Source organism: Rhopalosiphum padi, chromosome 3, assembly GCF_020882245.1.
Source record: "Rhopalosiphum padi isolate XX-2018 chromosome 3, ASM2088224v1, whole genome shotgun sequence".
In the NCBI taxonomy this organism is placed as follows: domain Eukaryota; kingdom Metazoa; phylum Arthropoda; class Insecta; order Hemiptera; family Aphididae; genus Rhopalosiphum; species Rhopalosiphum padi.
Window position 1 is genome coordinate 7,745,465 of NC_083599.1, and position 16,802 is coordinate 7,762,266.

General features: G+C 38.6%; 1 protein-coding gene across 1 annotated transcript; it reads left to right on the plus strand.

Moving 5' to 3' along the window:
• The first annotated feature begins 1,189 nt into the window (after window positions 1-1,189).
• On the plus strand, window positions 1,190-5,773 carry LOC132924758 (uncharacterized). The gene has a single exon (XM_060989204.1). The coding sequence runs from the start codon at window positions 1,190-1,192 to the stop codon at window positions 5,771-5,773; it is 4,584 nt and encodes a 1,527-aa protein (XP_060845187.1).
• Window positions 5,774-16,802: the final 11,029 nt, after the last annotated feature.

Here is a 16,802-nt window from a genome sequence, read left to right on the forward strand (position 1 = left end):
GCGAATCGCCACTTTTTAAATAATTATTATTGTGAGCGCGAATCGCCACTTATTTATATAATATTATATTGGCGCTAATCGCCGTCAGTTGTTTTATGTTTTATAGGCGCGAATCGCCGCATTTTATAATATTATATTGGCGCTAATCGCCGTCAGTTGTTTTATGTTTTATAGGCGCGAATCGCCGCATTTTATAATATTATATTGGCGCTAATCGCCGTCAGTTGTTTTATGTTTTATAGGCGCGAATCGCCGCATTTTATAATATTATATTGGCGCTAATCGCCGTCTTTTTTACTTATGCGTAGACGCGAATCGTCTAACTTATTATATTATTTATTTTATTGTTTGTGTGTGTGTGAAATTATTCATATAGGATAGATTTGGTAGCAGCTGGCCAGCCGAGCACCGACAATTTGTGAGTTTTTCCTAAATTATTATCTTATTTATATTTTTTAAAGTTGTGCCAATTACAATTTTATTATACATTATTATTAATACTTAGCTGTATAATATTATTATTTATTATTTGGTTGTGCCGAACCGGCAACTATTATATTATTATTTTTACCTGTTGGGCCAAAAGGGCCGTAATTTTTATTATATCATATATTTTTACCATACCTACAATTTGCGTTACCATTTTTACTAGAGTTACCTATATCCGTTTAGCATTTAAGTACACACACACAATAATACACATCTACACACACCACCGCACACTAGCACTCTTTGGTATTGCTCGGCGACCCCGTCCACTTCCTTTGAGTCGCTATACAGTATACACACATACACACATCTACACAGGTCGGTCGGTGTGTTAGTGCAGCGCACGAAGTAATTAGGTAACCGGGCGCGCGTATTATTATCTTATGCTCCCGGCCCGTACATTTGGTGACCTCGACGTGATTTTTAATATTAATTTACGGCGCATCATTGCCGTTACATAATTTGCATTGCACGAATTGCAATCAGTTTTTTTTGTTACCTACATTGTTATATTTATAAAGTCCTGCTTTCTGTTATTATCATATTTTATTCGACAGCGCGTGCCATCACAAGGTCAGGCTTATTTTATTATTAATCTTGTATATTTTAACATACGCCTTTGTGTAAGCCGCAGAATATTGTTGCACTGTCGCTATCTCATTTGTAGTCAAAACGAATTATTTGTTGAATATAATATAAAATGCCCTTAGACGAAACGCAGAGAAAGACGTTAAGTGATTTGATTAGGAAGAGAGGGGTAATAAGGGCGTCATTAACGCGTATTCGTACATTTGTTACCAAATTTAATCCTAGGGAAGATGCTATTACACTATTAGAGTTCAGACAAGAAGAGCTGCCGCATATCAACAAAAAGTTTGATGAAATTCAAAGTGAAATTGAATTTATAAATTGTGATGATGACGAAAAGTCTAACCTTGAAAGAGAAGCTTTTGAGAGTGACTACTTTTCCATCAGGTCAGAAATGCAAGAAATAATTAATTTTGAAAAAGGCCATACTTCGTTGCCGCATAATGTCTCAGCGAGTTCATCTGTGCATACTCAAAGAGCCAGACTTGCACCAATATCTCTACCAAGCTTCGAAGGCGATATATTAGAATGGGAGTCCTTTTTTGACTGCTATAAGGCAATGGTGCACAACGATGATTCATACCCCTCGGCTCAGAAGTTCTCATATCTAAGATCAACACTCAAGGGACAAGCATTGGACATAATTAAAGGCATACCAATTACAGATGCTAATTATAATGTCGCAATAAAAAGGCTGCAGCAGCGATTTGATAACAAAAGTCTGGTAATCCAATCGCATATCCGTGCAATTCTGGACACCCCACGGGCGGAGGCATGCCAAGCAAGAGAGCTGCAAGACCTGTATTCAAATATATCCGCTCACGTCGCAGCGCTCGAAGCACTAGGTCAACCTGTCAACCAGTGGGATGCCTGGCTTGTTACAGTTGTTCTGAGAAAACTGGATTATGCAACCAGTCATGAATGGCAAGTTAGAAGAACCAACACAGAGCTACCGAAGTATAGTGAGTTGCAGTTGTTTTTGTCTAGTCGTTGCGTTGCATTGGAGAGTGCGGAAACGCTCCAGAACACCGTCGATGAAGATAAGCGGAAAATAACAGCCAAGGCTTCCAACTTGAAATACAATGCTCATAATTATCCTAGAAAAGCTCTCTATACAGCTAATCATAATGTTGTGAAGTGTGAATGTTGTGCAGGCGATCACCGAGTGTACGCATGTAGCAAATTTAAAGAAATGCCAGTGGGAAGCCGGGTACAGATAGTACGAGAAGCAAGGTTATGTTTTAATTGTTTTTCGAACATACATATGGCAAATACATGTAAATCAAAATACAACTGTCGCGTGTGCAATGGTAGACACAATACATTACTGCACTATGAAAAGCATGAACATCAAGTCGCAGGGAATGAAGGAGATACCATTGAAAAGGAAGACAATCCAGGAGCGACGTCGCTTTGGGCAGCACAAAAAGTTAATCATGTCTTCCTAGCCACCGCTATAGTATCAGTGTTGGACCGACATGGTGAAAAAACACCATGCCGAGTAGTTTTAGATAGCGGATCTCAGATAAACTTTGTCTCGAGGAAGATGGCCAAGCTGTTAAATCTTTCTCGCGAACAAGTCGAACTACCGATAACTGGGATAGGAGCCAACCGGGTGCATTCGACAGCATGTGTTACCATAGATGTATTATCCAGAATAAAAGAATTTCAAGTTGCTCTAGTATGTCACGTTCTACCGACCATTGTAGATGACCTTTCACCACACCCGAGTGGCATAGTCGACTGGAAAATACCCAAGGAATTCGATTCACAATTGGCTGATCCATTGTTCCATTCGTCAGGAGCTATAGACATGTTGATAGGAGGTGGAGTCTTTTTCGACATACTAGAATCTAGACGTGTTCGGTTAAGCGTTGGGTCGCTATGTTTGCAGGACACTAAGTTTGGCTGGGTCATCACCGGAGAGGTTGGAGCAGTATGCCTGCTAAACGTCAACTCTGTTGGTCAGTCGTTAGAAGATGGATGGGTTGCAGTGGAAAATAGTAAAGACGCAAATGCCAATGACTTGTCTAAAACGAGCAGAAAGGCTTTAGACGTAAAGGCAGCAGCAAGACATTTTCAAGAGACTGCGAAACGCAATCAGAATGGAAGATTTGTGTTACGATTACCATTAAAATCTGAGGTTAAAAACATAGGAGATACTTTAAGTATGGCTAAATCAAGGTTTTTAAGCGTGGAACGTAGACTGCAGCAAGACGAATCATTAAAGGAAGCTTACGTCAGCTTTATGAAGGAGTATGAAAATGCAGGTCATATGCATGAGGTGCATAGCAATGATCCAGTTGCCGAAAACATTTTCTATTTACCTCACCATCCAGTCGTAAAATTGTCGAGTTTAACAACGAAGCTACGAGTCGTCTTTGATGCGTCGGCCAAAAGCTCCACTGGAGTCTCACTTAACGATGTTCTTATGTGTGGGCCTACAGTACAAGAGGAGCTGTTTAGTATATTGATACGATTTCGAGCGCATCAGTATGTTATAACTGCGGATGTAGAGAAGATGTTCCGTCAGGTAGAGGTTTCCAAAGAAGACCAGGATTTGCAACGTATAGTATGGCGAGAGAATCCAAGTGAGAAGCTGCGCATCTACAGGTTAACAACAGTCACTTATGGTACCACATCCGCATCGTTTATGGCAACTCAATGTCTAGCGTCGCTTGCTGAAGCAGAAAAACTAAGATTTCCAAGGGCAGCGAAGGCAATACGTAGGGACTTTTATATGGACGACCTAATGACTGGAGCTGAGACTATAGATGAATGCAAGATGTTGCAATTGCAAATCAGCAACATTTTAGATTCAGCCAAATTACCGCTTAGAAAATGGTGCTCAAACTCGGCGGAGATATTCAAAGGCGTTCACTCAGTCGATAAGGAGCCATTATTTGTAATCAAGATAGAAGCAGATGAGATAGTAAAATCGCTCGGTTTATGTTGGAAACCAACACAGGATGTGCTTGGATATCAGGCTGTGCCCGCGGCTAAGAGTCCAAAATGTACAAAAAGAATATTGTTATCAGACCTTAACAGGATTTTTGATCCGCTGGGGTTTTTGACACCGGTACTAATAAAAGGTAAAATATTCCTACAGCAGCTGTGGCAAATAAAGATAGATTGGGACCAACCAATACCGGAACACATAAAGGAGAAGTGGCTCCGATTCTACAAACAGTTCGAGGAACTCAGGTCATTATCGATTCCTAGGAAGTGCAAGCCGTTCAAGAGTGACTATAATGTTGAGGTGCATGGTTTTTGTGATGCCTCAGAAGAAGCTTATGGCGCATGCATCTATGTGCGAAGTAAAGGTCAGAATGAACAGTGGTGTTCGCGTTTATTATGTTCAAAATCAAGAGTAGCGCCAGTCAAAGGGGCCACAATACCACGTCTAGAGCTTGGTGGCGCCCTGGTGTTAGCGCAGTTGGCAGAAAAGGTGGCACTAGCATGGGAATTGGATATCAAGGATTTCTACCTTTGGACAGATTCCATGGTGGCACTGGGTTGGATCCGTAGTGAGGACACCAGATTTAAGACATATGTGGCGAACCGCGTAGACCAAATACTTGAGCTGACGAATGCACAGCAGTGGAGACATGTAGGAACTGCAGATAATCCGGCGGATATGCTGTCCAGAGGTGTACTGGCAAGAGAACTAAAAGACTCTGAACTATGGTGGAACGGACCACAGTGGCTGAGCAACGGCGATGATGGTTGGAAACACTCAACTACAATACTACCAGATGACGATACATTACCAGAAATACGAACGGTTAAGCTCACACTCGCCGTGACTAACCAGTCTAGCGGATTGATCGAACACTATTCGAGTTGGCGCCAGCTTGTGAGAGCCGCCGCCTGGTTTCTGAAGTTTATAGATTTCCAAAGAACAAAAAAAGCTAACACAGTAACACAATATCTAAGTGTATTGTATTTAAAGAGAGCTGAAACTGGTTTAATAAGGCAAGCACAGTTGCATGAATTTCAAGCAGAATATACGGCACTAAGCAGTAGCAAGGAAGTGTCGGGACGCAGCAAATTAAAGGGATTACATCCGCTGCTTCAAAGCGACAACTTAATACGGGTTGGAGGACGGTTGGAGAACGCACAGATTACAGAGAATCAAAAGCACCCTATGGTGCTGCCCGCAGCCCACAAAATTACCAGGTTAATTTTCGAAGACATTCATCAGGCCCTTCTCCACTGTGGGCCTCAAGCACTGCTAGCAGAGGTTAGACAACGGTACTGGCCGATCAGAGGAAGAAGCATGGCCCGCTCTGTTATAAAACGCTGTGTGATCTGCGTCCGAGCAAGGCCAAAATTTGAGTACCCTTTAATGGCACCGTTACCGAAACAACGCGTAGCCCCAACAAGACCATTTGCCGTCAGCGGTGTAGATTTCGCTGGACCTCTGACAATAAGAAGTGGTATACGGCGCCAAACAGGGATAAAGGCATGGATTGCAGTCTTCGTATGTTTCTCTACGAGGGCCATTCACTTAGAACCGGTTGTTGGGCTAACGAGTGGAGCGTTTTTAGCATCCTTACGTCGCTTCATGTCGAGGCGAGGAAAATGCACAACAATCCGCAGCGACAATGGTACTAACTTTATAGGAGCGCAGAAAGAGTTAGCTTCATATTTGAGTGATTGCGATTCAAGCATGGCTCGTGAAGGAATAAGTTGAAAAACTTAAAAATTTCATTTTTCAACGGGGGGGAGGATGTTCACGCCTAATAGATATTTATTTAGACTTTACGTAATATTATATATGCGCGTTCCGGTTGCAATAGCCACCGCCGGCCGACACACACACACACACACTCACGCGCAACCATCCACTATTTTTATATTGTTTGTTTTGTTAATTATAATTATTATTTGTCCCGTGAGTTTTATAACATTAAATTATTTAAATGAGGGCGGCGTGTTATCTGCTCGCAGTGTAACACGGCCGCCGTAATTACGATCAGTCTCGATCTTACCTTCGTATTGTTACGCGGACCAAATATACTGTTTTCGTGGGCGCGAATCGCCACTTTTTAAATAATTATTATTGTGAGCGCGAATCGCCACTTATTTATATAATATTATATTGGCGCTAATCGCCGTCAGTTGTTTTATGTTTTATAGGCGCGAATCGCCGCATTTTATAATATTATATTGGCGCTAATCGCCGTCAGTTGTTTTATGTTTTATAGGCGCGAATCGCCGCATTTTATAATATTATATTGGCGCTAATCGCCGTCAGTTGTTTTATGTTTTATAGGCGCGAATCGCCGCATTTTATAATATTATATTGGCGCTAATCGCCGTCTTTTTTACTTATGCGTAGACGCGAATCGTCTAACTTATTATATTATTTATTTTATTGTTTGTGTGTGTGTGAAATTATTCATATAGGATAGATTTGGTAGCAGCTGGCCAGCCGAGCACCGACAATTTGTGAGTTTTTCCTAAATTATTATCTTATTTATATTTTTTAAAGTTGTGCCAATTACAATTTTATTATACATTATTATTAATACTTAGCTGTATAATATTATTATTTATTATTTGGTTGTGCCGAACCGGCAACTATTATATTATTATTTTTACCTGTTGGGCCAAAAGGGCCGTAATTTTTATTATATCATATATTTTTACCATACCTACAATTTGCGTTACCATTTTTACTAGAGTTACCTATATCCGTTTAGCATTTAAGTACACACACACAATAATACACATCTACACACACCACCGCACACTAGCACTCTTTGGTATTGCTCGGCGACCCCGTCCACTTCCTTTGAGTCGCTATACAGTATACACACATACACACATCTACACAGGTCGGTCGGTGTGTTAGTGCAGCGCACGAAGTAATTAGGTAACCGGGCGCGCGTATTATTATCTTATGCTCCCGGCCCGTACACCCCTGAACATTACAAACTACATAAATATGCACAATAGGTACTATAATAATTAATAATCAAAAATGAAATAGGTAATATTAAATAATAATAATTTATAAAATGTACACAGACTCAAGAACATTTCTATAGAATATATAATTATAAATGTATAAATATATTATAATGTATAGAAAGACGTGAAGACTGGGTAGGTATTGAAGTATAATTAATATCGAGTACAAAATCGTGCGACCGGCGCATATCAACAAATAATATACCTAAATCGAAAAACATGCGTATAATAAACAGTCATAGACGTAACTAGAAGGGAACTTTGGGGGACTTAGCCACCTCAACATTAATTTTAGTCCCTCCTATGGCGGGAGATAATTCCTAGTCCCACACTCTCGCCAACAGTAGTAAAATTTTTAATCTTTATTTAAAATATCATTTTTTTTATTAATATCTTGGAAAAATATTTATTTTTTTTTGGTTATTAAACTATACGTATTATTGTATACATTATACAGGGTGATTCTTTTATCATGAGCCACATTATTTCAAAAAGTATTCATGTTTTTGAAAATATTTTTTTACATTATTTCAAGTTGTTAAAAAATCAACGCTTTTTAAAAAAAATTATTTTTAAAGATTTTTTATCCATAATTTTTTTTAAAGTTTTTTACTTTTTTGAATGACAACAGTTTTAATTTCATATTCCAAAGAAGTATATTTTTCTGAGTACTTTGATACATAAAAATCGAATTTAGGGCGAGTAGTTTATAAGTAGTAGTTATAACTTATAAGTATTTAAAGTTTTAATGTGTGGATTGGTGTGGTACGGGGTTACCCTGCAAAATGTTTGTCCACTACTCCGTTTGTCTAAACTTTAAATACGTATAACTCATAAACTGCTCGCCCTTAATTCGATTTGTATGTATCAAAATACTCAAAAAATTATTCTGCTTTGTAATATGAAATTAAAATTTTATGTTGTCATTCAAAAAAGTAAAAATCTTAAAAAAATATTTAAAAATATAATTTTTTAACAACTTGAAACTATGTAAAAAAATGTTTTCAAAAACATGAATACTTTTTGAAATAATGAGTGGTTCATGATAAAAGAACACCTCGTATTTGTATGTAATGACTAATGACTAATGACCCCGTGTAACTGCAATGTTAGACGTATTATGTTGTGTAGTTTATACAAAATGCTACACTTAAGCACTTACCGCTTTCAGTTCCAACGAGTTTCGCATCTTGTGAAAGAACATTGTAATGAGTTAAAAATATGATATAAAGTTCTAATTTAATATTAGTATATAAACATTAATTTATGGTATTTAGATTGATTGAATCTTAGCTCATTACTTTATATATATATATATATATTTATTAATGTGTAAATTTAACTCGGGTGTGAATAAGAGAGTTTTCATTTTATGTAAAAAATATATGTAGAGTATAATATGTTAAATATAGATATTGTTACCGCGGCACACCGTTGTTACTATTATGCGATATGCATAACGACGACACGGCGGCGGTGATTCGTCCTTATCTCTATCTCCCTTTGGCGCACAAGTGTATGGTCTACCGCGGTTGCGATGTAAGTTTTGCCAACCGGACCAATACACTTGCCGCCTAAATGTCGTCGTTTATCTGACTTCGTGAGTAGAAGGTTTTGGAGGCTAGACAGGCGTGGAGGTAAATAATGGTAACACGTAATTTTGGTGTCGGACGCGTGTGCGTCGAAAGTCGTTTTTATTGTTATGATATACGTCGTTGACACAAGTAAACGTCGCGTGTGACTAGCCGTACAGTTATTGCCTTCAAGTCGGGTGCTCGATGCTCACGATGATGGGTAATTCGTGAGCGGTTGCGTGTGGGCGCGAGAGCCGTCGAGTTCGGGTCGCGGGACCGGGAACGTCGGGGACGTGTTGGTCGACGGGACGAGAGCGTGTCGAAACCAGATTCGGCTTGGTTAATAAGTATACTACGTCATCGTATAATACACAAATCGTAATTTTTCCATTTTTTTTTTAAATACCTATAGGCTATAACAAACAACGAAAACGCGATTGAACAGTGAACACGCCGCGTGCGTATATAGTCCAGCCATTTATTATATATTATAATAGTTGGCCGATTATACGCTCAGTTAAACTGCGCAAACAAACTGCACAGTTCCCTTAAATTTGCTCAAGCTGTACATTTATTACCTTATTTTTATCTATATACTTTTGGCACACAAGTGTATGGTCTACCGCGGTTGCGGTGTAAGTTTTACCAACCGGACCAATACACTTGCCGCCTAAATATCGTCGTTGATCTGACTTCGTGAATAGAAGGTTTTTGGAGGTAAATAATTGTAACACTTCTACCTTAAACAAAACCAAAAATAATATCTTACCTACTACAACCTCAACTTCTTCTTCTAAAACACTTTACAAAACCGCGTCGAATCTACAATCATCTAAATATAAAGTCGGGCCAGGCACCGAACACAATACCGGCGGCCCCTCCACACCAACGAGTAATCATGCCTCACGCATCGCAATCAAGACCCCTTTACCACTCTCCGCTACAACCACATCGTCAACCGATAATACACACACCACAGACACTATCGCTCCTCGGGCAATTAATAATACATTTACTAATGACCAGCCGATAATGGACCGATCGACAATATCTCCATTAAATACCACGAACATTATAAACTTCGCAACCGCTGTAGCCACGGAAAAGATACCAAGCCGCGAACAAGCCCTAGTGTTTAATTCAATTGATGGTATACCTCAAAAAGAATATATTTTAGCAATAGGAAAAATCGTCTCTCCTAAGAACATAACTTTTATTTCTAGAATATCTAATAACCGGTTCTGCATATTCTTGTCCAGCAAACAAATACTCGATAATCTAATCCAAACAACACAAACAATCAATATAAACGAACATACGATACAAATACGTAGATTATTAAACCCGGCCAAAAGATTCATCATATCAAATGTATGCCCATCTATTCCCAATCAAGCTATTACAGACGCCCTTAAAAACCTCGATATACACCCCATATCACAAATAAATCATCTTAAAGCTGGCATCAATATAGCAGGCTATGAACATATTATGAGTTTCCGACGACAAGTATTTTTAAAACACGAAGATATACACAAACTTCCAAATTCGTTAGTAATCTCACTAAATGAAACACAGTTCAGAATTTTTTTTTACCGATGATGTATTAACTTGCTTTTTATGCAAAACTACTGGACACACAACAAACAATTGTAAATTAAATATCGAAGACAAATCGGAAAAAAATCCCCTATCCAACACAAATGACTTAAACAAGTCTGATGTCACGACTGAAGACGTAACAGAATTAATTGAAAATATCCCCCCTCCCTCAAACCCATCCCTAGATAATATACAACTTGACCAAACTGAAAACGATTTGAACGAAGTTTTAGAAGAAACTGAAGTTTTCCCTTCAACCCAAAGCCACATTGCGGATCCTTGCAGTGCGTCCTGTACACCTAAGGAAACACATAAAAGACTGAAATCGGACTCATCGTCCTCTAAACCTCCAAACTCTCCAAATTTTTTACTATCATCTTCCACCACTAATAAAGAAAAAAAAACCAAAAAACCCAAACTACAATCGCGTTCAAATTCTTCAGAGAGCATAGATACAAAGCTGGATGAAGGGCTCAAACCAATCATAGAATTCTTCACGGCCAATGACCCTCTACCAGTCACTTATCTCCAATTCAAATATATCTTAAACAACTTCAACAATAAAGCCATGAATATACACACACTTATTGAAAATGCAAATACAAACATACCAACTCTAATGGACTTGCTTGATAAAATTAGGCATATAACAAAAGAAAGATCAATGAAAACACGATTGACAAAGCTTTCAAATTTGCTTTTCCAAACCCAACCTCTCCAATAAAGTGCAATTTAAATTTAAACACCTAATAAAACACACGCGCCAAAAAATCACCCAAATCTTTTCTATACCTTTTATAAAATTTAATCATGGACTCAATTATTCAATGGAATATAAATGGACTAACAAAACACTACACCGAAATCCACCGTGCCAAAAATGTCATCCAACCTATAGCCTTCTGTTTTCAAGAGACTAACCTAAGACCTGACACCACCTTTCCCATACGAGGATACAACGGATTCTTCAAAAACCGTCAAACGAACCTTCGAGCCAGCGGCGGAGTCGCGATTTTTACCTCTGATCTCATCGAAAGCACGGAAATACACATTCAATCTCCACTTGAAGTTATAGCTGTCTCTATACGCCTAAAAACTCCCTTATGCATTTGCAATATTTACCTACCGGACAGTACCAATTTAACACTAAACGATCTCAATGATATCATCAAACAATTACCTAAACCTTTTATTTTTCTCGGAGATTTTAACAGCCGCAATCAAATGTGGGGATCGCATCACACAGACCAAAGAGGCAAAACCATGGAAAAATTCATAGAAAATGAACACCTAATTTTATTAAACACTGGAGATTACACCCGTCACAATGCAGCCCATAACTCTTTTTCAGCTATAGATCTCACAATAACAAATAGTTCTTTTGCCCCTAAAACAGAATGGAACGTACTAAATGAGTATAGCAGCAGCGACCACTGGCCAATTTCCATAAAAATCCTTGAACAATTAACTTCAACCCCTTCACTCGACCGCTGGAACTTAAATAACCCAAATTGGGAACTTTACCGAGACATCATAAGCCAAGATCTCATTGATCACCCAATTAACCTAAGAAATTCATCCAACCAAACCGAAATAAACTCAATGATCGATAATTTTTCTAACATTATATTAAAGGCCGCTAAGCTGACCATTGGCAAAATAAATACCACAAAACAAAAGAAAACAGTTCCATGGTGGAACAAGGAATGTAATTCAGCTATTAGAGCCTACAAAAAATCATTAAACAAATTTAAAAAGACCAAATCTATCGATGACCACATAACTCTCAAGAAATTTCGAGCACAAGCAAAATATATCACAAAAAAAAGTAAAACTGAATCTTGGCAAAAATACACAAACTCAATAAACTCAAGCTCATCTCCAACGGACATGTGGAACAAAATCAAAGCCATCAAAGGAATACCTCACCAATCATTACCCTTCAATTTAAACCATAATGGTATCTCACTATCATCCCCCACGGATATATCCGAGGCATTTGCCCATCACTTTACTAAAAATAGCTGCAACTCAAATTATGAATATGAATTTATAAATTTCAAACAAAAAACAGAAGCAAATATTAAAAGGGACCTCGAACTCAATTTCCATCATCAAGAAAACACGCTCAATCAACCCTTCAATATAACGGAACTACACAACGCTCTATCAAGATGCAAAAGCAAAAGTCCAGGTCCAGACGGGATACCATATTCTTTCATTCATAATCTTCCAAAGTTAGGTCACGAAACTCTTCTTAAAATTTATAACAGAATATGGGATAAAGGAGTATACCCAGACCAATGGCGCAAAGCAATCGTTATACCGATCCCAAAACCGAATAAAAATAAATTTGACACCGCTAACTATAGGCCCATATCCCTCATCAATACGCTAAGCAAAACAATGGAAAAAATGGTAAACAAACGCTTCGTTTGGTACTTGGAGACATCTAACATAATAACAAACGAACAATGTGGATTTCGCCGTAACCATTCAACCCTTGACACTCTTTCTTCTTTACATACGGACATAACTAACGCCAAAAACCAGAATCAACACCTAATACTAATAGCCTTAGATCTGGAAAAAGCTTATGATATGGTATGGCGAAATAGAGTCCTTAAAATCATTCAAGAATGTGGAATAAATGGTAAAATGTTCCAGTTCCTCCAAAATTTTCTAAATAATCGTACAATACAAGTCAAAGCCCACAATAAACTATCAAACAGCTACCTAACTGAAAATGGCCTCCCCCAAGGCTCAGTAATCAGTGTAACAATGTTTCTGCTAGCCATCAATAATATATTTAAAGAAATACCTAAACCTACAAAACATCTATTATTTGCCGATGACTGCCATATTTATTGCAGCGGACAAGACATTAAAATCACAGTGGAAATACTGCAACAAGCACTCAACACCCTCCAAAGCTGGCCAAATAAGACTGGCTTCAAATTCTCCCCAGGGAAAAGCCAATGTATATCTTTTCACACTCGTACGATAGGGAATCACAAATTATTCCTCAAAGACTCCGAAATACCCTTTTGTAAATCACTACGCATATTAGGTATTATCTTCGATCATAAACTAAAATGGACTCACCATCTCAAAAAACTCAAAAGCTCTTGTAAAACCAAGATGAACATAATGAAAACACTTTCCCACCACACTTGGGGGGCTGACACCAAATGCCTTCTAAACATATATAAATCACTAATACTATCACAAATAAATTATGGGTCAATCATTTATAACACAGCCAGTGAAAATCTACTCAAGATATTAGATCCAATCCACAATGAGGGAATTCGTATATCAATAGGTGCATTCAGAACAAGCCCCATCGACAGCATTCTATGTTACGCCGGAGAATTGCCCCTTAAACTCCTTAGAGAAAAAGATATACTTAACTATGGCATCAAAAGGAGAAGCACCCCTAATCATATAGGATACAACCACACGTTTAACAACCAAAATACAAATCCAACCAACATGATCAGAAAACAAATTCCATCCATACAGGACACCTTCTCCCTCTTATGCAACAAATTCAAAATCCACACATCTGTCAAAAATAAAATAACATTCCCAAAATGTCCACCTTGGAATTGGAAAATCCAACTCAACACTGAGTTAACAATGTACAATAAACACGAAACAAACCCATTAATTATCACGTCCCATTTTAAAGAAATTATCCAAAACAAATATCCTAACTTCTTACAAATTTACACCGATGGTTCCAAATCCACCCATGGAACAGGCTTTGCAATCATCATGGATGAAACCAAAATCTTACATAAACTCCCTCCAGAAAGCAGCAATTTCTCTGCAGAAAATTACGCCATATTAGAGGCAATCAAACTAACAAAGCTGACAATCTCAAATAACTGCATACTCATAATTAGCGACTCTCTAAGTGCTCTCCAGGCTCTTCAAAACCCATTTTCGTCCAATGAAATAACCCAAAACATCCAAAATGAATTATTCCTTACAACAAAAAAAATTGAATTTATGTGGGTTCCATCACATATGGGTATTGCCGGTAATGAAATGGCCGACATGTCAGCAGATAAAGCAACCAAAACAATCGCCCTCCCAACAATCACTGACATCCCAGTTAATGACATAATACTATCAATTAGACAAAAAACAAACATGGTATGGCAAAGCCACTGGGATTCCGTTCCACCTTCCAATAAACTTAAAAAGATTAAAAAATGCACAAAAAAGTGGCACATCCCGCAAAACCTAAGCAGACGACACGAAGTTGCTCTAACCAGACTAAGAATTGGACATTCTTTTCTGACACATGCTTTTCTAATAAGTAAAGACCCACCACCTATTTGCGAAGAATGTCATGAAAACCTATCCATACAGCATATCATCCAAGACTGCCCATCATTCCAAAACATACGAAACTCACTATCGATACCAGGCAACCTAGAAGAAGCACTAAATGAAGACTACAGCACAAAAACATTAAATTTCCTCACAAAAATTAATATTATAAATAACTTATAAATCATTATTTTCAACATGTACATTATGAAAATTTTATATGTCTCAAAAATATTTATATGCTATAACTTGTATTTTATAATTCAAAATTAATGTAACACTCACTATGTAACACCTACAAGGCTAATAACCTCAGTTGTTGAAGCCTCTTAAAAAAAAAAAAAAAAAAAAAAAAAAAATTGTAACACGTAATTTTGGTGTCAGACGCGTGTGCGTCGAAAGTCGTTTTTATTGTGATGATATACGTCGTTGACACAAGTAAAAGTCGCATGTGACTAGCCGTACAATTAATGCCTTTGAGTCGGGCGCACGCGAGTTCGTACGGTAATTCGTGCAGAGCGGTTGCGTGCGGGCGCGAAAGTCGTCGAGTTCGGGTCGCGAGACCGGGAACGTGTTGGTCGACGGGACGAGAGCGTGTCGAAGCCAAGTTCGGCTTGAAAGTGCTCGTTCGTCGCGGAATCGCGAGATGGAACGGGACCGTGCGCGTCGTAGCGCGTACCGGACATGTCGTGTCGGTGGTCATTTTATCTCGAAAGTGCGATCGTCGATGCGCGAGGTCGTGGTCCATACCCACGTGTAAAATGGCGCGGAACGTCGGGTTCGGGTCGGCGGTTAAAAGTTCGGTCGGACTGTCGCTGATGTGGCTCGGTCGAACGTCGTGAGCAAAGAGGATGAGCTTTACGTACGTCGCGATAGGCGTCGTAGCCTTTCGCGGGACGATTTTGCGCGTACGGCGCGGAGTGGGGGCGCGATCGCTGCGTCGCGTCGATAAAAACACATATAAAATTCACAATGGTCGCACACATGTAAAAATATAAAAACGAATATAATTCAAATATTGAAGACGAATATAATATAAAAGGTATAATTCACGTATCGAATATGGTAACGTCGGACGGACAGGTCGACCAGTTAAGTGGTGACAATCGGTGTCGCCACATCCCTCTTCCTCATTAATCATTATCAATCGTTACTCGTTAGGTACTTTAATTATAATCACCTGTATTTATGTAAATTGATTTATTGCTATCGTTATCGTCTTATTGTTTTGTATTATTGTCGTCTGTTTTTGATTATGTTTTCACTGTGATTACGCGGCAAACGCCCTTTTTTATTATTGTCGTTAGTTTTTAAGTCTGTGCATATATATACACGTACTACATACCACTGTAAAAAAATAGTCAACTCTTCTTTCGTTCTCTTTTCACGGCGGCAAGAAAATTAAAGTATCATTATCTGTTCTGCCATTGCGACACCTGTGTACCAGCGAGTCATTGCGACGAGAAACGTTGCCGTGTTGATACATATAATTCAATAAAATACCAGCAATAACAGCAGTTACGTGAGTTTTATTTTATTTGTGTGTGTGTGTGTCATGTATACTTGTATACACCAACTCGTCATTGAGACAACGTTGGACGGTGCTCCTCAATCGACCGAGATCGGGATTGAGCAGTCACTGCAGCGTAAGACCGCCAGCACCCGCCGTGGTGTGTGAGAGGCCGACAAGGTCTTCAAGTCCGTCTGCCGTCGTCCGTTATTTGTCAACGTTACCATCATCATTGTCATCATCATCATCAAATATTAATTTTAAGTATAGATTTAAGTATTCACCCGATTTGTGTGAGCTCGGTAGTCATTGCACCAAACCGATTCCGACCACCGAGACATTTCCCCTTTTAACTAAACTCATCTCCTTTATTTCCGTGCATAAACTCAACTTCCTTAGTCCCGTAATTTAAGTATATTTTGGTCTCCTATCGTAGTCCTCGTCGTCGTATCTTGGGTTGCCTGCCCCGTCAATTTCACGCAGCGAACATTGGGTTGCCTATGCCAACCATACCAGGCGTTTCATCGTAATAAGTCCAAGTGGCAACAGATATATTAACATAAATCTTGCAAATCTTGATGTTTAAACTGAACCTTCGAGTTTTGAAGGAATTAGGAACTAATGAAATACAAAAGTGAATTGTGAACAATATTTTAATTTAACAAACTAAATATAATATAATGAGCAGTTACAAAATATAGATTAGGTGTACGACT

What these genes read in the sequence shown, in the direction of transcription:
- LOC132924758 (XM_060989204.1), top strand. Translation starts at nt 1,190, where the DNA reads ATGCCCTTAGACGAAACGCAGAGAAAGACGTTAAGTGATTTGATTAGG.